Here is a 24,670-nt window from a genome sequence, read left to right on the forward strand (position 1 = left end):
TCCTAGGCTTCCTTCTTCTCCATCTGGTTCTCGTGTTTCTTCATGTACTCTTTAGAAATTGGGTGCATTCACTCACGAGTTTGCTCTTTTGTCCAGTGTTTCCTTGATTTTCTCAGGAGGAGATCAGGACCTTCGAGTCCCTCATTCACGTTGAAAAGCAAAACTGTTCCCTGTCTTCCCTGGACACTCAGCTTTGTGTTATTCCTTCCCACAGCGGGGGTGGGGGCTGCTCTGTGTCATTGGCATCCTGGTTCTGTTCATTGGAAATTTCTTTTGGGGGTGGGTACAGTGTCCTGACCACCTTTCTGTCTTCTACACTTTACAACTGAGCCACTCCATTACAGCCGCTCCAGAAAGCATTTGCTGAAGGATTGCCTGAGAGACCAGAAGCAAATGCATGTGTCTTTCTCTGTCTGGAGCTTTTGACTCCGTTTCTAAGAGTCTTTTTGCATGTGATATTGAGTAAATCAGGTGTCCTGTTGAAACCCTTTCAATCAACACCATGAACAAAAGAGTCTGAGGGCAACACAGCAAACCAGCCTTTCTAAGCATCGCACGTTGCTGCCTTCACTATCAGTGAACTCAGTCTTGTTCAAGTCGGTTGACTCCATGCAGTTGATAGTTTTCCATCTGAAATCTGTTGCGTGGAGAGAACACACTGACTATGTGACAGTTCACAGCCTTTTACACTTGAGGACATATTGCCGGCACTAAGATTGGCCTCTTCAAAGGAGGAGGCGGGGGTTGTAGTTGTAGACCCAGAGATGTCTGGGAGTGAGTTGCCATGCTGATGAAGCCATATTCTGGAAGGCTTCCTTTCGGGTTCATTGTGTCAGGCACAGCCTTGGTCTGAGGATCAGGGCTCCCCGTGGAGGTGTACGACTAACGATGGTCCCCCGCCTCATCCTATAGTTGGTCAGGCTTGGTTTTCCCTTTGAACTGAAAGGAGCCTTCACCGTCTCCGACAAAAGACCAACTCTGAGAGGACACAAACTGCAATGTTACTTGAGGACTTGATAATGAAGTAGAGAAGTGTAAAGACAGCTCTGATTGCAACGACTTGGCAGCATCCGGAGTTTGATTTTTCTTGAACCCTAAATGGGACCTTCAGTTCATTTCCCTCCTTGTGTTGTCAGTCTGTGCATTTATGAGGGACACTGGAATCTAGGCCATCCAGTGTGCTGGGAGGAATGACGGTAGAACTTCTGGACCTTGGCTACTGGACCATGTCTATACCTTTCCTGTCTTAGGAAGGTCGCAAAGACCCGCCGTGACCTGGAGGCAACAGAGAGTCAGCTGTCAGCTGCCGTGGAAAATCTGAAAGGAATCAAAGAAGAAACGGACAAGTACAAGTGAGTTCAGAAACTAAATATTAGCGGCTCCTGACATCCCTGTTGACTTCGTATTTTTCACTTTTCTTCATTGTTTAGACTCAATTCCCATGTAATAGAAACAAAAATTCAAAGGCATATCCAGAGAGAATTACCAGACACAAAAAGTGAAGCTCTAGAAAGAACAAAACCATTTCATTACTAAACATGTCCTGATCCCCAGCGCTGGCCTGATTCTGTGGAAACTTCTTCCACGCCATCGTCCCTGGGGGTGGTGTCAGTTGTCCTAATCTTGAGGAAAGCAGTTTGTCGTAGGATGAATCCTACCCATAAAGCCGGTAGTGCCATCTGATGGCGCTGGTCTCTGCAACCCTGGGAACCATGGCGAGGATAGAAGTTTCCCAGTACACTTGATGGCACACTTGTCATGTGATAAATTAGGGAAAGATTGAAAATGGGTAAGGAAATTATGTCAACTCTGAACCCTGCAGGGGAAGAAAAACGATTACGGAAAAGAGGTAGCAATAGCTTTGATCCTACTGTGCATTATAACCATGTGAAAAGTGTTTCCTGTGTCAGGATCAATTGTATGAGGGGACAGATAAGAGGAGAATGGCCACGTGGGCAGATGATTTAAAATCACAGCCAATATTGGGTGTTATCTGACGAAAGCAATTATAACTCACAGGCGAGAAGTCGGAGCGTTGCAAGATCAGCTGCGGGAGGCAGAGCTCACCTTCAAACACAAGGTAACCTGAGTTGTGCCCCAACATCCTGGCCCCTTCGCGCCTCCTGCAGGTGATGGAAGTGGCCCTTAGATCCCTGAACATGGGCTCTTGGTGCGTTGACTTTTTCAGATCGCAGCTCATGAGAGAAGTGCTCTAGATAACTGGGTAAGTGTTTTCTTTTTCCTCCTCTTCGTTTGGGGCACAGTCCGGCACAGCTGAAGGCGGATGTGTTTTTCTCCCCCAGACTAAGGCTCGGGTTTGGGAGAGGAAGATAGTGCAGCAGAGCAGGGAGAACGCCTACGTGAGACACAGGTGTGCGAGTTTGACGTGCCCTTTTCTGGGTGTCTTGAGGGGTCAAGGCTAAGCTGTTTAGTGTCTAGTAGAGGACATGGTGTTGTAATTCTTCTAGACGTCCATTCTTTTTCTGTATTCAAGATTGCACATGATGAGGAGAGGGACGCTGCCTGAGGGATCCATGAGGCAGGAACCGATGCCGGGAAGACCTGAGACACAGAACCGTGTGTGGAGAGGTAGGGAGCGTGCTGTGAAATGCAGCAGCCTGATCTCTGCTGGGAAAGCACACGATGTCCTTCCCGTTCCTGTGGGTGATCACTGTGTGTCCTGGAGAGAATCACGACCACTCCCTAAGGACAGCAGGTCGTCTGAAGGGGTGACAGGAGGGTGCTTTCCTCAGGTGCCCACCGGCAGCAGGGCACCTGTCCCTGTGACAGGTGGAGCTCATGCCCCTCCCCTGACTGCAGACCCTCCCCCACCCCCTCTACCACCCACCTACTGCAGAGCTGAGCCTGGAGGAGTTGTGAGCCCGAGCTCCCTTCCCACTTTGACGCAACGGTGAAGACTTTTTGGAAAAAAACAAAAATTGAGAAAAATGGCATTTATTTACTCTTTATGGAGGTTCCTTGATTTTTGTTTTATTTGTCATCGACAGTAATCTATTAATCCGTGAAAGTCATGCATTTTACTCCTCTAATGTTATCGGTATAAAGCCACAGCTTTACTTCTCAATCTGCCTATTTTTACTTTGCTCCTGACTGTACGATTAGTCTACTCCAATTCTTCTCTTAAATATTTACGTAATAGCCAGTCACACATGCTAGGCCTCATCTATAGACTGAAGGATTGAACCGTCAACTGGCGGCCTGAGAAAAGAATGCATGCCGTTCATGTTGAGGGTTTCTCCATTTTTAGCTGGTTGAGCCCAGAGCAGTCTACTGCCGTTCCCTTAGCTATGAAAACACCTGAAGCAAGCTGGGCGATGGTGGTCCCATCCTCGAGGGGGAGAGGCAGAGGTCTCCCCCTTGTCCTCAGGGGTCAGCAGAGACATTTGAGAAATGCTGTGTGTCTGAGAAGGGACCCAAGAGTGGGACAGAGGGGAACGTGTTAGGGGCGGGTTTGGAGGGTGGGTTTGAATTCTGCACAGTCGGTGCTGGTCTGAATCCACCTCCATCTGTTCTAGGGCTTTGGTCTGATGCTGAAACTGGTGCGTCTCCCATGGGGAACAGGGGCACCGAGCCTCCTAGAGACCCAGGGATGAGCAAGGTAACTACCGTGGCCTCTACCAGGTGTTCCGGAAACTTCTCCCTTTCTGAGCAGCACCCTGTCCTGGCCTTGTGTCTGTTGGGTGGGTTAGGGTTTGTCTGTGGTGTCGTTCACCTTTCAAAATACAAGCAGTTCACCCAGGGGCTGACAGGCTTCTCCATTACAGATCCTCACCTTCGGTGGCACCTCCTGAAGCCACAGGTGCTTAGAGGTGAAGGATGGCAGGGCGCTCACTGTGTGTGTGTGTGTGTGTGTGTGTGTGTGTGTGAGTGTGTGTGTGAGTCGACCCCTGCCCACCCACAGTGCCCGGGCGGGGACTTAGCTCGAGGAGGATGACACGTCACTCCACAGTGAAGTCTCTGGCCGGCCTGACTGCCAGTCAGTAGGTTACGATCAGGTGCGATTGGTGTAGTGTTCATGTTGGGGTTAGATGATTTACCTGGGACAAGGTCTGTGGTAATCCTCACAACTGGAAACTAGGGGAAACTCTCTCTCCATTTTATATTGCCTGTTTTGCAGTTTGGCATGTTCTTAGATAGGGCAAGTTTCGTAAGTCATCCCTGTTTGACTTCTGCTGGTAAAAATGCTGTACAGAATCCCTCTACTTGTACCCTTTCGACGACTGTTGTGAATTTCCAAAGCTGTTGGGTGTACTGGCCCACACGATCTGAAGGGGGGATGTCGGTGATTAGCTGCATGACCCGGGCCTCACAAGCCCTTCAGTTGGGCTTCTAGGAGCAGGTCTTTTTGGTCTTATGTCACTGTGAGAGCTGGTTTCTTCTCTCATCACACGTTCTGGAGTTGTCCATGAGAAAACATAAACATTTTTGTGAATTCTGTTATTTAGCCTTCCCATCTTAATTTCCCACTGGACAAAATTGCTCTGGAACTCAGTGTGCGGAAAATTCCGAAGACTGTGTTTTAAGATAAACACAGCCGCTGCACGTAAATAAGGGCCATTGGTATCATGTTCCTCTGGGAAAACCCTTTTCCAGGTCCACTATCAGACCACAGGCCCCTAATTCCTCAAGGGTCTTTGTGGCCTGGACAGAAACTGCAGAGAGTAGAAGACCGCTTTGTCAGGAAGTGAGGCAGGTGGGGACAGTCAGGGGCTTTGTGGGCAAGGGATTCACCTCGAGTGGCTCAGATTCCTTGTGGAGAAAGGGCATTCAGTTTCACCACATTCTGCCTATTCTTTTTTTTTTTTAAATATTAATTTGACAGAGAGAGACAGAGCGAGGAGGGAACACAAGCAGGGGGAGTGGGAGAGGGAGAAGCAGGCTGCCCGCTGAGCAGGGAGCCCGATGCGGGGCTCGATCCCAGGACCCTGGGACCATGACCTGAGCCGAAGGCAGACGCTTAACCAACTGAGCCACCCAGGCGCCCCACATTCTGTCTATTCTTAACAAACCCAAATCTTCTGCGGTGGTTGAAGAGGAACGATGAAGTGTTGTCCACGATGTCAATGCCTCCGTGTCTGGAGTGTGGGCTGCTTTACTCGTTTCCAGTGATCCCTTTTCACCCTTTAAGACACTACTTCTTGGTAGTGAACGTTGGCAGACATGGGTAGTGATGTTTGGTGACAGTAGGTTATTCCTGTAACATCCATTCTCCTTCCTCACCCCACCCCCCTTATTATAGTAGGCAGCTATTGGGAGGGATAAAGTTTTCTAGCACGATGTGGCTCTCCTGGAACATGGTATTGGAGAAGGAGCAGGATGCTGAGAGCTCTCTTGGGTTTCAGCTCTTGGTGTTGCAACTTTTGTGTGTCTTGCCCAAATATTTTCTCCTCTGTTCTGCAGGTCGGTACAGATGTGAGAGGGTTTCCTCATGCCCCAAGGCCCCCCCATATGCCCTACCACATGGGGCAGGGTTTACCAGGCTTCACTGGCTATGGGCCACCTGCACCTCCTCCACATGGGTGGACATGGGGGCCTCAAGCACAGCTCGTTCCTGCTACACATGGTAAGATGATCTGAATTGGATGACCTGAATCGTAAAGCCTATTCATAGTTTAAGTACTTCAGTTGGTGGAGAAGATGTAGAGGAGGTACCAGAAGGCTTTGCAATGCAAGGATCGACCTGAGTGAGGACATAGTAGCATTCCTCACCTTTCTGTGGACATCCATTTCATGGACTGTCTTGTTTCACCCTACAGAAATGGGCAGCAGGTGTCCGCCATCGAGAAGAAAAGTGACAGTTTGCAAAAGACAGACATAAAAGCTTTGCCCATGGGCACTGCCCAGACACAATGTTTTGGGCCCTGGGATGGATGAAGCACAACCTCAAGTCACTGTGACTTGTGGAGGCCCCAGTTGTCCAGTGTTATTCATTAGCTCTGAAAACATCTGTCACTGGGTGGACTGATCACATCCTCAGGTGTGGGGGACTTGTGTCTCCTTTGTCCACAGGGGTGAGAGGAGACCTGTGAGAAACGCTCTGAATCTGGAAGGGATGTGGGAGTGGGAGAGAGTGGAACAGGGTGGGGCAGGTGTAGAGGGTTGGCTTCCATCCTGCATGGTCAAGGCCAGTCTGAATCCACCTCCGTCCCTTGTAGGGCTTCGGCCGTATTCAGAAACCTGTGGCACACAAGGGGACAACAGCGGCACCCCGCCCAAGAAGGTCCCACAGAAGGACCAGGTAAATACTGTGTCTTTCCTCAATTGTAACCATTTCTGGAATCCTGTTCCTGTCTGGGCAGCACCCTGTCCTGACCTGTGTCTATTGGGTATGTCCTGGGATCTGTGTGTGGTGTCATTGACCTTTCAATATGCCAAGTCTTCATTCGGAGCCTACAGACTTCTCTGTTTCCAAATCATCACCTTCCGCGGGGCGTCCTGAAGCTCCAGGTGCTTAGAAATGAAGGAGAGCAGGACCCTGCCCTTGTGTGTGTGTGTGTGTGTGTGTGCATGTGTGTGTGTGTGTGTAAACTCCGGAGGAGAGCAATATGTCACTCCACACTGAAGTCGGCCAGTCCCGCTGACTCCTTGCAGTTTGCTTTCCCGCGAGAGCGGTAGTGGTGTTGGTTTTCGGGTCAGGAGACTAAGCTGGGAGAATGTCTGCGTAATCCTCACAGCTGGAAACGGGAAAGCCATGCCCTGCCTCACACTTTGTGCCACGTGCTTTGGGCAGCTGTGAGTGTTGGTGGAGAAGGTGAGCTGCGACCTCACGTGCGTTCCATCTGTGTGGGTGAAGACGCGACCCGGAATCCCTCCAGTTGCACCCTGGGTGAGATGAAGGTGAACTCTGCCAGGGGCCAGGTGTGTGGTAGAAAAGGCCCCCCGGAGCACAGCCGTGAAGAGGGAATCCCGGTGACTCCCTGCAGGGCCCACGGCTCACACACGTTTCAGTCGTGCTCCCGTGAGCGGGTTCTGATGCGCTTTGGTGGCTGTGCCAACTGATAGCGTCTCTCCTGATCCATCCTGGGAGGGTGACGCCTGCTCTCCAGACACATTGGTTTGCATCCGGGGATGCAGAATCGGCCCCTCAGTGGTTCTCGGCACCAAGGACTACGACTACGCATTTGCTCTGTGCCTGAGCTGAGGAGCATCGGAATGCCGGTGACGCAGATCCACAGAGCTGGGTCTCACGAACTCCTCGGGATCGTGTTCTTCTCAGCACTTTTCCCGGTCCGCTGCAGGACTCCAGAAACTCCTGTCTCTTGAGCGGTGTCTGTGGCCATGGACAGCACTTGGGAGAGTAGAAGAAGACCCCTTTGTCAGGGAGGGAAGCGGAGCAGGGTCAGGCGGGTGCTGGTGGGAAGCAGTTGGACCCACGAGGGGCTGTGATTCCACGTGTGGACACTGGGCTTCTCCGGACTTCTCAGCGTGTTTTTGTTCTGAGTCACATGGCAAGCCTCTGGGGCCACACTGGACGAGGGGATCAGAGTGGGCCTGGACGCAGATGCGTGCCTGTCTGGCATATGCTGCTTATGGGCCCTTTCTTGTGGCCTCTGGTCACCTGGTAGGCGAAGACGACTTGACGTCCCACCTTCTCAGACATGGATGGTGATGTGTGGGGACACTACGTTCTTTCCTTCCTTGGTCCCTGAGTGTGTGGTGGCACCAAGAGGGGGACTAGGGTTTAGTGGCACTGGTGCTCTGCTCCCTGGAAGCTCAGGGTGAAGAGAGGGCCAGGTGCTGACCCCTGCTTCTTTGGGTTTCAGGTTGGTGGGGGTTCTGCTTCTGTCTGTCATAGCAACATTCCTTTGGTTTCTGTTCTGCAGAACCCTGTGGATGCAAGAGGACCCCCTCCTGTACCCGGCCCACTGGGTCCACCGTACCCCACGGATCCCCCTTCATCACCATCCTGGGGCCCTGGGGCACATCTCCCTCCACCCACCCAGTGGTCTCTGCGTCCTTACCCTGCACCCGAACCTACAGCACAGGGTGGGATGATATGAATCGTATGAATTGACTTACAATGTGTATTGTCTTCTTTCTTATTGAGTTGGTGGGGCAAAGGCTGAGTTTGTGCTGAGGCCTTGACATTGCGAGGGGAAAACCGCCAGGGGGCGCTGTAACATCCTGAGGTTTCTCAGGACATACAGGTGTTGTGCTTGGCTATTTGCACACACTGAGCGGGGGGGGGGGGGGGGGGGGGGAGGTGCCGTCGTTGGGAAGGAATCCTCTCTATCGCACAATGGCAGACATATATTTCTTACCGTCGGGCACGTCCAGAGTCCACAGTTGTTGTTCTGGGTGGGATGAAACACACCTCTCACTTTGTTTTCAGCGTGTTGAGTTTGAGCTCTCATTTCCTTAGTTATAGAAACACCTGAAGCAGGGCTATGGTGCCTTGATTAATCATCAGGGTAGGGGTCTGTCCCTTGTCCTCGGCAGTCAGTGGATACTTGTGGGAAACCCTCTTGTCCGGTAAGGGAGGTGAGAATGAGAAACAGTGGCAGATGCTGGAGGCAGGTGTAGACGGTTTGTTGGAATGTTGCTCAGTCACTTCCAGTGGGATGGTCTTCCGTCTTTTCTCTGACGTGGGTCAGATGCAGACGCTGGGGCATCCTCCATAAGGAAGAGCAGTCCTGCATGCAGGCCTCTCATGTTATGGGAGAGTGAATGTTGCTAAGGACAGGATCACTTTCTTCAGGTTGCTCAGGAGACGCCTTTGATGGACTTTGTCTTTCACTCACACTGAGGTGGTCGGCAGGGCCCTTTGTGGTGAAGGAGAGCCGCTCTTCTCCAAAAGCTGGGCACAGCAGGTATGCGCATGCACACTGTACAGAGACCATATTCTGTGCTCTGGGAGGGATGAGGAGGGAATTTCAGGTGTCTGAGAGCAGCGAGGGACACACTCATTAAACGACATAGATGTTGTGTTCCGTATAAGGGAAGCACCAGCGATGCATCTGAAGGACAAGAGAGGGAGCCATGAGTCACTAGAAACAGGAGGCTGTGGATGAGAAGGATGGAGGTGCTCAGGGGAGTGGATGGGCCTCTCTCGGGTAGAGCAGAGGCTGTTCCTGCAGGCCAGCAGCTTGAGCAGTGAGTGTGAGGACACCGTGAGATCCACACCGGGTTGCTGCCTGTGTCCGTCACACGGCGTGGATAATGCAGTTATTTGTATCAGAACGTCATTGTTGCCATAAAGCTGTTCGTTCCTAATCTATAAGGATTGTTTCCTCTGAATTTCTGAAGGTTCTGAACTGGGTGAAAGAATGTGGTGGAGACTTGGGAAATTGAACTTGGTTCCTTTGGGGATTCTTGTCTGCCTGAGTTTGTGGGCCCCAGTGAGAAAAAGTGAAGACGGGACCAAGATCAGCAGAGTGGCTGCCTTGGCCTTCAGCCCGAGTCAGACTCTTGGTGGGGAATTCAGGATTGACCAGGAGCCACCCTCGCTGGATCCCTGTCACTACGCCTCTGCCTCTGAGTCACCGCTCTGCCTGCACTTTGCATCTCCCTGAACTTTGGTCACAGTATCCTGCGGATTTACCTGTGTTCCTGCCCGAATGCCAGCTCTCCGTGGGGCCTACTCAGAGCCTCAGCTTTGTTATCTGTGAAAGGGGAGCCTGTCGGATTCTGAGGTCATTAGAAGAATAGGAGTTGAAGTACATAAAGAATCTGCAGGGGCCCCTGGGTGGCTCAGTCGATTAAGCATCGGACTCTTGATTTCTGCTCAGGTCATGATCTCAGGGTTCTGTGATCGAGCCCCAAGTCAGGCTCGGCGTTGAGTGTGGAGCCTATCTAGGAATTTCTCTCCTCCCCACTCCCCACCCCCCGCCGCCTTTCCAGCACAAATTTGCCCTTTTTTGGTCTCTGTCTCTCTATCTCAAAAAAAGAGAAAGAATATGCAAAATATCTGGGCTGTTGGCCACTCCCCCTTCTCACTGTTTACATGAAAATAGCTCCATCAGATGATCATCAAAAGATGTTCATTTAAGTCCACAACATTACACTGAGAGTATAACACCTCAGCCCAGAGATTGGCATCCTCATTTCAAAAATAAGGCAAAGACCCCCTTTTTTTTTCTATTAAATTTTAGGTCCTAGCCGAGAATGAAGTAAAAGATCATTCTGAGAACATGTCCATGCAGAGATTTATATCTGAGATGTGAAGACAATTATTTTCTATTACATACAGACTCACGGAAGCAGCCACACACTCAGGTGTTCATTCAAGGCCTCAGATATACCAGAGGAAGCAAATGCATTTAGGAAAACATAAGGTCACAGTGTACTAACCCAAATCTATCTGCCTTACAGGACAGTACATTTGATATTTGAAGACGTCCCTGAGCAGTAACAACCAGGCTGTGTGTGCATATATTTAGAAAATTGTCAGATCAGCCTAATGTCCTGAGTGTTGTCCCTGCCCATCCTGTCCCCTGTGCTCTGTCTCTCCTGGGATCCCCCAAATAAACCTTTCACGGCTCTGTCTCTGTGTCAGCGTCTGCCATCAGGAGGCCCTGCAGTCGCTCCCCTTCCAGTGCACAGTGTGAGGCCCGTACACACAGAAAACAAACCGGCAGCAATGGTGGTGATGGAGGAGAGTAGCAAGATTCCCCTTTGTGGTATCTTCACTGCAAGGGGCGTAAGAAATCCTTCTGGGGAGGCGGACACAACATGTATTTAAGTCTGTTGGTGGTTGTATTAACTCTGGTGCTAGATACTCTCGAGCACATGGCGCCTGCTCGTTTAGGGGGTGTGTGGTGATGAGCAGGACAGGTGTCTGTCCCCAGGCAGTGGTCTGTTGTGATGGTGAGGAATGAATGAAGCATCCCTAGTGGCCCTGGGAGACCGGTGAGGAGGCCCTGCATTAATCCAGATTGTGTGCACTGGTTTCACCTCACCAGCTGCCCCCCAACAGCAGGTGGGCTCTGAGCGGGGCTGATGGTGACAGTTTTCTTGGTAAGACCCACGATGCCCCATAATCCTCCCCCAGTTTCCTTGTTGAGGGATGGGCAGGGCAGAGGACAATGACAGGGGACCCATTCCTCCCTCACCACACAGGAGGAGTTGGGTGTATGCTTCTGTCACTGTTTAGGTCCTGTACTCCAATCCATTCTGCACCAGAACTCCTGGGTCTTGCAAAGCCCTCCTTCTTCCCGGCTTGTGGAAGCAGCCATCCCCCAGTAGCTTTGGGGTCGTGGCTGGGCCACCGAGGTGTCCAGGTCTGTCTGTCCACATGCTTCCCAGGAGTGGCTGGGAAGTGCACTGCTGTGGTCAAGGTCAGCCTGAGCAGCCTTTGAAAATGGGATTGCCATGCCCTGTGAGCAGGGTCTGGGCCGAATGATGGCAGGAGAGAGGGGGAGACAGGAGAGGTGGTTCCCTGTGGTCTTGGACAGGGCTGCACAGAGCAGAAGGCCCGAGGGCCTGGGGAGAGAGGGAAAGAGACTGTCAGGGAGAGAGACGCTGAGTGAGTGGTGGGGGGATTGGGCAAGTCCTAGAAAGCGAGAGGAACCAAGAGAGAGACACAGGGTAGAGAGAAGCAGAGACGAAGAGGAATTTCAAGGATGACAAGAGGTTGCTGGTCTAGGTGTATGGAAGTGGACCATGGACCAGGGTGGAGGAGGTCGATGTAGGTGCTTTGAGCATTGGGACCAGAGAAGGTGGGAAAGCCGGTGATCAGATTTCCCTGAGCCGAAAGCTCCAACCTTCCTAGGGCTGAGCTTTGCAGAGGCCGTTTCACTTGGGAAGATGGGCACACCCCCTTTTGCATGGGGTTGTGGGGCCGAGCCTCAGGATCTGTCATGGAGAGAGATGGCTTGGCTGGACCTGAGCATGCTCTGTGCCTGCAGCTGAGGGGCCCTGGCTTTGAGCATTGTAGGGATTCCCAGTGCGGCCAGCAGGGGGCGCCCGCGCACCTCCACCGGGAGGGGGCGGTGTCCCCGCGCGCGCAGCAACTGCCTGCTGTCAGAAGACGTCATGGCGTTATCCGAGCCAGGGTAGCTCAGGGCAGGAGAGGTTGCTGCTGCCCCCTGAGGACCCACTAGCCCTCCGAGAGCCAGAGCTGCGTTTACCAGCAAGTTCTGCCGCCGCCCTGGGGAGAACCTGGGGCCTTTGCAGCAACTTGGTGCCTCCTGAGGAGCGACGGAGAAGCAGCCTTGTTGGCTGAGTGCTGAGGAGGGGGCTCTGGGCGGCTTCCCAGGACCTGCTGGTAGGTGAGCAGCACAGTCGCTTGCATTTTGGGGGCTGTTCCCCTGGTTTGGTCCTTATGTTCCCTGAGGGTATTTGAACCAGAGGTATTTTCCTCAGGGGTCCGTGGATTGAGGGGTCCCGCGACGCCACGTCAGAGATGCTGTGGTGGTTTTGTTACAGATGCAGGCTGGTTTCTGGGGAGAAACCCTGACTCCAATGAAGAGGAAGGGGAGCAGCATTTAGTTGGGAGGTGAACACACTAACTGCTGACTCTCAGGACCTTCTAGAAGAATGAGCTGGGATCCCACTGTCTGATTTCTGCTGGAACCGACCAGAGCCCCAGGTAAAAACAAAGTCCCGTCCAGTGTGTAACCTTAAAGGGAGAAACTCTCAGGGAATTATCAGCCACTGTCGGGTTTCTTTGGGAGGAAAGAGACTTGAATGTAGGACAGAGAAGCTGTGATGAAACCTCAGGCACACTGGGGACTATCAGAGAGGCTCACTGTTTTCAGGAGGAAAGGGGGCAATTTGGAAGGCTGTTAAGGACCAAAGGTCCATTGGCGGCATCTGGTAGTTCCAAGTGTGGTAGCTTCTCATGGGTGAGTCCTGTTGGAGGAGGTGGGGGGGGCATAGAGAGGTGAGAATCGAGTTCTGCTAGCTGGAATAGTGGCGTATCCGTGTGCGCGGTCAAGTCCATGTCTTCCTGTTGGGTCCCCACTGGATCTGGAGGGGTAGTGTGTGAGGGCCCCCCCTGCCCAAACCTCCTGCCTGTGTTTTGTGACGTTTCCCGTTATGAGTTTTCAAAATGACGCTTTTTTAAAAATTTTATTATGTTATGTTAGTCGCCATACAGTACGTTAGTTTTTGATGTAGTGTTCCACGATTCATTGTATTTGTGTAACACCCTTCCTGCTTCTCATCAAGATTTGCTTTGATGAGCAAAATACATCAGAGAAAGATAAATACTGTATGATTTTACTCATCTGTGGAGTTTCTAAAGAAAAAAAAAACAAATGAGCAAAGAGAAGAAAAAAGAGTCAAAGCAAGAAACACTCTTAAGTATAGAGAACAAGCTGTTGTTACCGAGGGGAGGTGTTTGGGGGAATGGGTTGAATAGGTGATAGGGCTTAGGTCATGCACTTGTGATGAGCACCAGGTGTTGCCTGGAAGTGTTGAAGCGCTAGATTGTACACCTGAAATGACTATCATAGTGTATGTGGACTAATTGTACATAAAAACTTTAAAAAAGTTTCCTTGGGAGAATTTCTTTTTCTTTTTAGGATTTTATTTATTTGTATGTATGTATGAGAGAGAGAGAGAGAGACAGAGAGGCAGAGGGAGAAACAGGCCCCCGCTGAGCAAGGATCCCAATGTGGGACTCAATCCCAGGACTCTGGGACCATGACCTGAGCCAAAGGCAGACGCTTAATCGACTGAGCCGCCCAGGTGTCCCCAGAAGGCTTCCTGATCAACAGTCAAGTTCTTTGTATTTAGTGGTTTTGTGTTTGAGTGCCAGCAAAGCTTTTTCAGATCGGCATGTCTCACGTTGGAGGGAATGTGCATCGCGGTTGGAAACTACTCAAGTGACACTTGAGGAACAGGGAGGGTTAGATGGGAGAAACTCTCACGAACTTCCCATGTGAAGTCTGTATCTGCTCAAGATTGAGACCAGTGAGCCAGCATCACTTCATTGGAGACAGTGTTTCTACAGAGGATTGAGAGACAGCAAGTACAGAATCCAAAACAAGATGACAATTCCAAACCATAGGTTGGTTTTAATCCAGGACCCTAGGTCTGAAAGGAGCCAACTGAAAATATTTATTGGCACTTGTTTGGACTGAAGGCAAACCCGGAGTCCTGTATGCCTCCTGGAAGTGTCCTCCCCCAGTGGCTAGGAACAAAAGAGACCAATACTGCAGGAATGCACTGAATGAAATCACTGAGCACATTAGGGAACCTAGAGTACACTGAAGAACATGAAGCAATAGTTAGAGAACTTGTTGCAAGAATAGGAATACTTCTGGGACATTTCAGAAACAGACTCTCTCCTGAGTCACTGTGGTTCAGGCAACGCGAGTGGCCTTGCCCATCTCCCCAGCTGCCGCTCCTCTCCCTGTTACCGTGTGTCCTCCGGAGCCCTCAGGCTTTTGAGGCGCACATCCATGGCAGCCCAGGGCCCAGGAGCTGATGAGAAACACAAAAGTGGAGGGTCGGCCGTTTGGTGCTCCACTTCTCTCCCAGTGCAAAACCCCTCCTCCACACACTTGCTTTCTCTTAGTGTTGTTGCTTCCCAGCGCGTCCAGGGACTCATCTCTGGATCCAGGGGCTTGAGGCTCCCACTCTGGCCATGGACAAAATGGTCTTCCTGGCTGTGGACTCCAACACTGGGGAGATGGACTGGCATGCCTGCAGGAAGAGGACAGTCATCTGTGGGGCCGACCCACCCGGCTCCCTTTCCCCATAAACACCCAGGACATGTGCACCATGTCTGAATAGCTGGAGACAGAAACAAAAACCCATGACTTTATGGGGCTAGAAATGAAATAGTCTCCTGAGGGAATCTGTAGAGTGGGAAAAGGGGGGAGGGGAAGCAGTCCACACTGAGAGAAGGTAGGGCTGTAGCAGAAGGTGGTTTGGCTTTATCAACGTCTGCGCTGTGGGTCCTGTGCTCTTTCACTTACCACTCCACTGCCTAAACCTCTTTGGCACAAGATCGCCATCCTCAGGGTTATGGGGGAAACATCCGTGGCACCCCTGTGGCACAGTGAGGGTATCAATTCACACCCTGACTTACGCCAGGAGACTTGAGACCATACGACCATTGCCACGACAGAGGCTCCAACCCTGATGATGCTGATTTGAGACTCTCTGGAAGAAAAAACGGAGAAAGATGAACAGGGTAAAAAGACACTCCCTAACCCAACCATATATCAAGGACCAAACAAACCCAAGAAAAGGAGGAATGGAAGAAAGAAAACTGGATACAGGAAGAGGAACCCCCCAAATTAATTCAACATAGGTTCACAATTGGGCCCAATTGGAAATCCAAAATTTACAGGGGCGCCTGGGTGGTTCGGATGGTTAGGCGTCTGACTTCGGCTCCAGCCGTGATCCCAGAGTCCTGGGATTGAGCCCCATGAGAGGCTCCCTGCTTGGAGGGGAGTCAGTCGGCTTCTCCCTCTGCCTCTGCCTGCAGCTCCCCCTGGTTCCTGCTCTTTCACACTGGCTTGCTGTCTCTCTCTCAAATGAAGGAATAAACCTTAAAAAAAAAAAAAAAAAAAAGAAATCCAAAATTTACTAAGATAATGTATATGGCAAAAGATAAAAGGAGGTCAATTGGCTTTTGGCCCTCTAAAACATGGGTTCTGAATTAACTTTAATGTCTGCTAAGATGTACCAGTTGGGTAACCTTCATGGACTCAATACCAGGGCTCCAATTATGGTTATACCTAGTAAAATAACCATATTTTCTAGCTTCTGTATTTAATGCTTTGACATCAGGCCTTGCTGACTTTGGAGGGACTGTCCCTGGCAGGCTTACTTAATTCTTAGAAAAAGTCAACAACTTGCCTGTGAGCATACCTTTCACATCTAAACCAACCAGTACAGAACCCTTACCCCCCAACCACCTCCTCTTAAGAAGCTCTGGGCCACTATGCCCTGCCCTGATCACCCCAAGGGCAGGGACAGACTACTGCAGACACCACTATGCCCTGGAGCCCACTGAAATTATTCAAACTAGCCAGTCTTAAATGTGCTTATCCTGCCTCACCTGTCCCTTCCCATGGAAACCACAATAAAGGGTCTTGCCCACATTTTCCCTTCACTCCCTCTTTCTCCTGACCAATCCTGGTGCTTCCCCAGGTGGCCCTCCATGGCTCTCAGAACCTCCTTTCTTGGGATCTGTAAATCTACAAAACTTCTTCCATTGTGACAGCTACTTCTATATCTTCCTGACTTATCATACCTGATTAAAATAAATCCTGGTCCCCTTAAAACCTTGAGACCCCTAGGGGCACCTGGGTGGGTCAGTGGGCTATGCTTTCTGCTCAGGTCATGATCTCAGAGTCATAGGATCCAGCTCCATGTTAGGCTCCATGCTCAGGGTAGAGTCAGCTTGGGATTCTCTCACTCGGCCCTTCCGTCCCCCCTCCCCCCCCCCACTGGGCTCGTGCACTAAGTGTCTCTCTCTTTAAAAGAAAGAAATAAAATCTTTAAAAAAACACAAGGGAGCCCAACAAATTTAACGATGGGGAATATTTTGCTAATATAGATTTGGTCAGTATGTTCTGTTCCATGCGTATTTCAACATCCTCTCAGTCAAATGTGCCTTGACTTTGAAGGGGACACATTTTACCTTGTTAAGCACAGGGCACCCAAACCTCTCTGCTATCACAGGCATCTTTGTGGGCAGGATCTTCCTGCACCCGTCTTTCTCCAGGAACATAGGTATGACATCACATCTACGACTACCTACGTGAGGACATCTGTTTGACACACTTGTTAAGGACATACAGGTGCAGGGGCGACTGGGTGGCTCAGTCCATTAAGCGTCTGCCTTCGGCTCAGGTCACGAACCCAGCGTCCTGGGAACAAGCCCCGCATCAGGCTCCCCGCTCACTGGGAAGCCTGCTTCTCCCTCTCCCTCTGCCCCTACCAGCCCCTTGTACTCTCACTCTCGGGCTCTTTCAAGTAACCAAATAAAATCCTTAGAAACAAAGAAGGACGTACAAGTTCAAAGTCTGTCAGTATTTTTTTTTTGGTTCTGGAGGCAACATATTCCTTGTTTATAAATTTTACATAAGCCCATTTAGGCTGTTACTTGTCAATGAGCCCATGCTGGGTGGGGCTCCCCTCAACAAAAGGCTCTAGGATCTGTCCAAAACACCTGTGAGGGGACGACTGGCTGGCTCAGTTGGTGAAGCGTCTGCCTTTGGCTCAGGTCATGATCGCAGGGTCCTGAGATCCAGCCTGGCAGGGGACTCCCTGTTCAGTGGGGAGCCTGCTTCTTCTCCCACTCCCTTTGACCTCCTCCTCCAGCTCCAACTGTCTCTCAAATACATAAATAAAATCTTAAAAAAGAAAAAATCACCCGTTAGTGCTCCAAGTAAAAAGGCTTTAGCAACTACCTCTCCAGGTTCCTGGAGTCCCTGGAATTGTCCATGGACTCCCAATGCAAGTAATGGCCCTCCTTGGCCCTGGGTTATAGACCAGGAAAGAAGCAATTGCTGGCCATGCACTGGGCTCTCCTGGAAACGGAGTCTCTCACAGACTCTGAGCCTTCATGTCCTGCTGTCTGCTGTTCCTCGGGTCATGATACCCCCACCAGCTCAATGTAGTTACCAAGGCCTTCTTGCTACAGGCTGAAGCCAAAGTCTGCATATCCAACCTGCAGGTGGGGGTGGCTGCTTCTATCCACAGTCCATTGCCAGATTCCATGGTGCTGGAGGACGTCAGCCTTTCCTTCTACCCCTTGGCTACCTCAGGATTCCCTTGGGATCAACTGAGTGACCATCAATGACAGTTGATACATTTTGGTTTTGAAGACCAACTCCCCCTCTTGGTCACGTGACAATTTCACTTCCTAGAGAAGCACCTGTCCTAATCCTTAAAAGTCTCAGTCCCAGGTTGAAATTGATGTCTAGATATCAGAGTCCACTGTGATGGAAAGCCTGAGATTAAGATTCAATAGGCAGTGTTGTCTTGGTAGCAGGGAACATCAGAGGGCCTCCAATGGCCTCGGCCTCACTCAAAGTTCCCTTCCCCCTCTGCTCCCACAGATCAGGTCTCCTGGCCAAACGACCTTCTTTATCCCAGGGACCAGGCACAGTTTCTCCCCAAGGAGTAAGGTCCATTTCCCTGACAGCGTGTGGAATTATCCAGCAAGCCAGTCATGCCCTCCTGCAGGAAGAAGGGCTCACCGTCACTCTCCTGTTACTACAAGGTCTGCCCCCGCCCCAAAGCCCTTCTTCATTCTGCTCCCAGGTAAAACCCCCTTGTGGCCCTGCACGGTGTGCGCCAGGAGTATACATGGGTAATAAATTACTGTCGAGCTCATCTGTTCAGCATCTGGACATCCCATAACTTTAGGGTGGGAATCACTCCCTTTACCAATGGGTGAAGAGGAGAAAAATGAAATCCTTCTGCTTTGTACCTTTGTCAAGGCACAATGATGAGGCTCATGCACTTGAAGTTATTTGGATAATAATCTATTTGGGGCTTGTAAGAATTCCCTGGGGCTAAAGGGCGGCCTGTATGTGAATGATGAGCAGGAGGGAAGGCTGCAAAAGCAAGGGCTTGGATGGTCTCTTAAAGGTCGAACTCCAAGCAATGAGGGAACCCACAAATAATGACAGCAGGGAAGTCACATCAGATTTTCATCTCAGTTCGCCCTGACAGCAGCATGGAGAATGGATTCAAAGGAGGCCGAGAGTGGAACCAGCAAGATCAGTAGGCAGTCTACTGCACTAGTCTGTGCAAGAGACAGGAATGGGTGAACCAGAGCACTGGCAACAGAAAGGGAGGGAAGGAGTTAAGATATTTGGCAGGCGGAAGATACAGCAGAATGGAAAATTAATGGAATGAGATCTTTAAAGAAGTCTGAATGGGAGGCGCTTGGGTGGCTCAGTCAGTTTAGCGTCTGCCTTTGGTTCAGGTCATGATCTCGGTGACCCGGGAATCAAGCACCACATCAGGCTCCCTGCTCAGCAAGGGGCCTGCTTCTCCTTCGCCCTCTGCCACCCGCCCTGCCTGTGCTCTCCTGCTCTCTCTGTCAAATAAATAAATAAAATCTTTAAAAAAAAAAAAAAAAAAAGAAGAAGAAGAAGAAAAGAAGTCTGAATGGATGGTTTCCAGAGTATAGTGGAGTAATTAGCCTGGAACTGCAAATGAAGATTTGCAGTGGCTTTTGAGGAAATGAAGAAGGGAGTTGACCATGGACAGTTGAAGTAAAAACCGATTAAATACTGATCAATAGGAGCTAGTTAAGTAATTTAGGGTATATCCATAAATGCCTGCATTTCCTTTTAAAGAATGAATTGGAATTCATTCACATTTGTAAAGATCTCCAAGGCAGAGTGATTTTTTTTTTTAAAAAGCAAGTCATAGAATACTATACGCCCAAATAGACAAATATACATATATTTCTAAAGGCCTGAGATAAATCAGGTTACCCATGAAGTAGATTCCCAGGCAACATAAAGTGAAATGGAAAAAACAATTAAAAATAAAAACGGAGAAAGAGAAATGGGACATAGATGGGAAAATCAAACTTGCATTTTTAAAAAAAATGTATTCATCTTAAACTTTCATGCTATACACCTAGTTTCTCAAACAAAGCGGATGTGCTCGTGTATTTGATAAGTTTGGAACATTAAAACAAGTTGATGTTTTCCTTACCAAAGGTATATGTAGATAGGTGCTCCTTATGAAAACATCAAAGCATTACAAACAATACTGGAAGTACCATTGACCACAGCCCCCAACCCCACCAGTGTCTACTCTCATAAGAAATAACCACCATTTTCAGTTTGGTGAATACCTCTGCAGTCATGAAAAGATGCCTGTTTTTGTTAACTCATAAAAGAATATTTTTATTAAGCTGAAAGCAAGACTGCAAAAATATTACGTTTTGCAAAAGGACATTTTGGGATAAGGTAAACACACAGAGCGACTTGGGGTCTTTCGAGCGCTGTCTCATCTCTGGCTTGAGAATCCTCTATTCCTTTGAGAGGCCTTTGGCCGCCATTCCAACCTTCTTGGCAGGTGACAGTATTTGGGGTGTGTACGTGGGCAAAGCATCAGTGACGGCATTTAGAAGAAGGTGCTCCGATCCATCCGTTTCCGGTCCAGGTGGGGTAATAAGAGACACAGTTGTGGTGCGGGGCTTCGCATCTTTTGTCCGGGATGTGGATCCTAGGGTAGCGTTCAGACGTGGTGGGCCCTGTTTCATAGCCAGTTTTCCCCTTCCTCCGGAATCTGGGGGCTTCGCGTCATGAGCAGAGGGCTTTGGTGGTGGCAAAGCTGAATGAGATTCCGCTTCTAGAAACTGGACGAAAAGTCCTGAAAAAGAATTCTTGGCCATAGGTCGGTGATTTGGCTTCACACGTGTGTTGGGGGCGCTTTTGGATCCAGGCCCCCGAGTCATCCAGCTGGTAACACCACCTGGCCCTTCATTGAACAGCTGCCGCATCTGGTCTTCTCGGATCCCCAGCATGCTTCCCATCAACCTTAAGGCTTCCTGCCGTTCAGCATCAGGTGCTTGGAAAGATCCCAGGAAGAGGCTCCTTAGTAGGCTTTTGTCCACCATTCCTTCGGACTTACTGACTAAGTTCATCAGTTTCTTCTGTGTGTCCTCCAGGATTTCCTGCTGGACCTCATTCTGTTTCTGGAATTCTTGGAGTTGGTCTTCCTTCAGCTCCAAGTCAGCATTTGTTTTATGTAATCGTCCCTGCAATGACTTCAGTTTTCCTTCTAGGCTGTCTGCCTTTTCCATCCATTCGGCGAGCTCCAACTTGAGGTCAGCTAGGATGTGACCATACCGCTTTCCTTCTTCCTGGGAGGCAGGAAGCTGCAGCGCGGTGTCCTCTCTCTGCTGGGTCACCACGTGCAGCTGCTCCTGCAGCGACTCTACCTGCACACTGGCTCCTCGGCTGGCATTTTCCATGGCAGTGGAAGACAAAACGAGTTTTCCCTGCAAGACCGTCACTTCCTTCCTGAGTTGAGCCACTTTGTCTTCTGAGGCCAGAGCTTCCCGGCGATGAGCGTCTTCGGCTTCTAGAGCGAGGTGTCGCCGTCTCTCCAGCTCCTGGGTTAGGCGTAATTCGCTCTCACGTAAATGGTGAACCTCCTTCTGGAGGGCACAGGTTTCCGTTTGTTTCTGTTTCAGGGCCAACAGGACTTCATCTCTCCCCTGTTGGCACAGAACTGTCTTTCCCTGCATGGATGTAACTGCACTGACCAGCCGGTTCAATACCCCGGTCTCGTGCTCTTCTTTCTCTTGCAATAGTTGCTCCAAAGCAAGTGCCTTCTCTTTCATCGCAGCACCCTGGGATTCCTCCTCTCTCCGCATCACTGAAAGCAGCCTATCTGTCTCTTGCAATGCCTCATTTCCCACTTCCTTTTCTCTAGAGTTTTCCTCGACTTTTGCATTTTCCTCTTTCAGTTGACACACATCCATTTCCAACTCTGCTATTCTCTCCTTCAGATTGGTGACCGTCTGCCTCAAAAGTTCATTTTCACTCACTTGGCTACGGAAGTTCTCCTGTAAAGAAAGCAAGTCCTCACTTTTCGCTTGGATTCGGAGCTCCTGATCCTGAATGAAGTTTTGTAGAACGGCCTGTTTCTCCTTCAGCTGCTCGATGTCAGAATCCCTGTGTTCCTGTTCTTGGCCTTCTCCTTCCCACGTGGCAGCCACTGAATCAATCCATCTCTGCTTATCTTCCTGGAGGGCTCGAATCATTGTATCTTTTTCTTGCATGGATTTTCTCAGCTCTTCTACCTCTGCTTGGAGCAAGTGAGAAGCCTCACTCACTCTGTCAGATTTCATGGCCTCCAGAGAGTCTGCTGACTCTGAGGAGTCGGGGGAGGGCTGGAGGAAAATCACGTCCAGTTTCCCTAGAAGGAGATCCTTGGCATTGCAAAGCTCCCCGATGCTGAGCTGAATTTGTGCCAGTTCCTTCTCTAAATGTTGTAACTTTATTTCATTGCCTTTGTACGTTTGGATCAGGTCACTAGAGGTCGTCTCTAGTTCAGAATCCTTTTCGCTGCTGGCGAAAGCCCGCGCCTGGAGTTGTGCCAGAGCTCTCTGAAGCTGGGGTGACTCACGCTTCATATTTTGGACTGTGGTCATCACCTGCTGTTTCCACTCTTCCATGATCTTCACTCGCTGTTTTAATGTGTCCCGTTCCTGTAGAAGCTGCTTGAACTGATCCGTATTAACGCCTCGAACCTCATTACCAGTGCTGGATGGTTGCAGGAGTGTCAATAAAGTCTGACATTTCTGACTTAACGCATCCACTTCGAGGTCTTTCTCTCGAACAATGTGTGATAAATTCTGAATCGTTTCTCTAAACAGCTCCTGACCACTACTGTCAATTCTAGTGGACAGTTTTTGATTTTCCTCTTGCATCCGCCGGAGCTCTGCTTCTGTGGCAGCCATTCTATCTGCCATTTTGTCATACTCTGTCTTCAGATTGCTGTTCTCCCTCGTTTTCTCATTTAAGACAGCCAAGACCTGTTCGCTTTTCCAAGCATGCTCTTGCAATTGCCGCTGAAGTCGCTCCACGTCCCCGTTCTGGCTGTGAGAAGCCGCAGAGATCCTGCTGGAAAGACCCTGAATCTCCAAGTCTTTCTGCTGGATAATCTGAGTTAGTTTACCAATCTCCTCTTTGGAGAGCCGATCGATCTGTTCCGTCAGTCGGATGTTCTGTTCAGTTAGAAGCTTCATCTCCAGTTCGTGTTCTTTGATTCCTAGGACTGATCTTTGAGTTTCGGCTTCACGTGAATCAAGCTTTTCGCTTCCGTTTTCTCTAGGAAGAGGCTGACTGGTTGTGACTTCCACATCATCACAGTCTTCTGTTGGAATGTGCTGGCTTTTGTCAGGCAACCGGGCTTTCATTTGTTCTATCGTGTCCTGCAAATGCTGAATCTCCTCGTCTTTCGCTGAAAGGAGCTGAGCGTGTTCAGTATTCATCTGCTCCTGCCGGTATTGGAGATGCTCCACTTTCTGCTTCTGCTCTTGTAAAGAATGAAGCAGTCCTATCTTCCCCTGCTGCTGGTTGTGAATGATCTTCTGTTGCTCTCTGATTTCCTCCTCGAGATCATCCTTTAACTCCTGCAGTTGAAACACCTCACACTCTAGTTCTATGATCTCGTCTAGGATTTTAGGGTCGACCGCAGGAACAGAGCGACTCTGTTGTCTTAGGCTCTCCAGTTCTTCTCTCACATGATGATTTTTGCCTGTCACGGATGGGAGACACCTGTCTTTGTCCTCCACGGATGGCTGGAAAATGTCACTGCTTCTGAAGGTTTGGGTAGACTGGCCGAATTCCTCCTGAAGCTCTGGACTTCCTGTAAGTTCTTCAATATACATCTCTTTCTCTTTAATGAGTTGTGTCAATTGCTTCTGCTCCTCCAGAGCAGAGGACAGCATTTCCTTCGTTTCTTTACGGTCAGCGTCCATCTGCTCGATCCTCTTTTTGAGGTGTACTATTTCCAGGTCTTTCTCTTGACTGTGTTGAATGAAATGCACATGCTCTAAAGGGGACAATTCTTTGATAGTTTGCTCACACTTGTTTGTTTCCTCCAACAGCTTCTTTTCCGCCCGAGCCAATTTTGCTATTAACCGTCCTTTTTCTATTTTTAAAGCCCTCACAGCAGTGTTGTTTTCCAGAGAATCCTCGTTGTTCCGGAGAATCGATTCTTCCAGCTGATGTCTTACATCCTGGAGCGCCAAAACCAACTTTTGGTTTTCTGCTCTGAGATCAGAAGCAACGTTGTTTAAACTGTCATTCAGCCGCTCCATTTCTGCAAGCTGTTGCTTCAACCTTCGAAGCTCAGTTTCCCTTTCTTGAAGTAAGTCATCTTTCCCATGACCGGCAGACTCTTGATGTTGCAGGTCTTCTATCCGTTTTTCATACTCGAGGAGTTGTTTGCGGTGCCTGTCAATGATGTCGGCCAGTTTTTCTTGATGGACACTGTGCAGTATCGCAACTCCGAGTTGATGTTCCTCCATCTCCCTCATGCGCCTCTCTTCTAGGTCCCTGATGGTGCTCTTCAGTTTCCAGATGGCATTGGAGTCTGAGCTATTTGATCCCTTGGACAAACGTTTCCAAAGTGTAAGATCAGCCTCCAGTGTTTTGATCTCGTTGAGGAGTCTGTTGATTTCTGTCTGAGATGATATGACATCAGCAAAGTCCATCGTGAGATCCGAGTTGTAGCCGGTCAAGGAAGTCTCACGGCCATCCACTCCCCCCTGGGAATGGCCTAGGCCAGAGCCCAGGCCACCAACCCAGGAGCACATCTCCGCGGGTCATATAACTGTCCTGGTCCGCTGTGGAAAAGCGTCCAGCGCAGTCGGACTACCCCGCCAAGTGTCCCAGAACCCCTGCTTGCGCCAGGCTAAGAATCAGAAGACAATAGGCGTTTCTAGGCAACGCCTGCGTGGGCCCGGCACCCGCCTCCCCTGCGCAGGCCACGTTGCTAGGAAAGGCCGAGGCCTTCCCAGGGCCGACTCTGGCCACTGGTCCCGGTCCCAGCCGCTCAGCCCCACGACTTCCCATGCAGGGCTGGGCCCCTGCCCCTTCTGCCCCTGCTTCCTGGCTGTCCTGGGTGGGCCCCTAGTGAGTGCTCCTGCCTGACTGCCCCCAGGTGCCTGCCCACAGAAAATGCATGTGGCCCTGGACTTTCCCCCTAAGTGGTATCTCGGTACACAACTCCTGCGGCTTGTGCTTTCCACACAACA

General features: G+C 50.1%; 1 protein-coding gene, 2 long non-coding RNA genes and 1 pseudogene across 3 annotated transcripts in view; 2 read left to right on the forward strand and 2 right to left on the reverse strand.

Moving 5' to 3' along the window:
• Positions 1-2,880, forward strand: part of LOC144382047 (uncharacterized) — a 38,841-nt gene extending 35,961 nt beyond the window's left edge. Inside the window, exons 17-22 of the mRNA XM_078074032.1 lie at positions 1,251-1,352; positions 2,020-2,080; positions 2,189-2,224; positions 2,304-2,371; positions 2,495-2,589; positions 2,858-2,880. Of these exons, the coding sequence (XP_077930158.1) occupies positions 1,251-1,352; positions 2,020-2,080; positions 2,189-2,224; positions 2,304-2,371; positions 2,495-2,589; positions 2,858-2,880 (385 nt within the window). The remainder of the gene's footprint in view (positions 1-1,250; positions 1,353-2,019; positions 2,081-2,188; positions 2,225-2,303; positions 2,372-2,494; positions 2,590-2,857) is intronic.
• Positions 2,881-3,198: 318 nt separating this feature from the next.
• Positions 3,199-8,035, forward strand: LOC144382275 (uncharacterized). The gene is made up of 4 exons (XR_013448868.1): positions 3,199-3,619; positions 5,422-5,584; positions 6,177-6,259; positions 7,845-8,035. It is a non-coding gene; the product is annotated as an uncharacterized LOC144382275 (long non-coding RNA).
• A 6,304-nt stretch (positions 8,036-14,339) lies between these two features.
• Positions 14,340-15,423, reverse strand: LOC144382276 (uncharacterized). The gene is made up of 3 exons (XR_013448869.1): positions 15,264-15,423; positions 15,002-15,075; positions 14,340-14,604 (listed from the first exon to the last, which is right to left on the reverse strand). It is a non-coding gene; the product is annotated as an uncharacterized LOC144382276 (long non-coding RNA).
• A 4,136-nt stretch (positions 15,424-19,559) lies between these two features.
• Positions 19,560-24,229, reverse strand: LOC144382048 (thyroid receptor-interacting protein 11 pseudogene; annotated as a pseudogene).
• Between the last annotated feature and the right edge of the window lie 441 nt (positions 24,230-24,670).

This window comes from Halichoerus grypus, chromosome 6 (assembly GCF_964656455.1).
Source record: "Halichoerus grypus chromosome 6, mHalGry1.hap1.1, whole genome shotgun sequence".
Lineage (NCBI taxonomy): Eukaryota > Metazoa > Chordata > Mammalia > Carnivora > Phocidae > Halichoerus > Halichoerus grypus.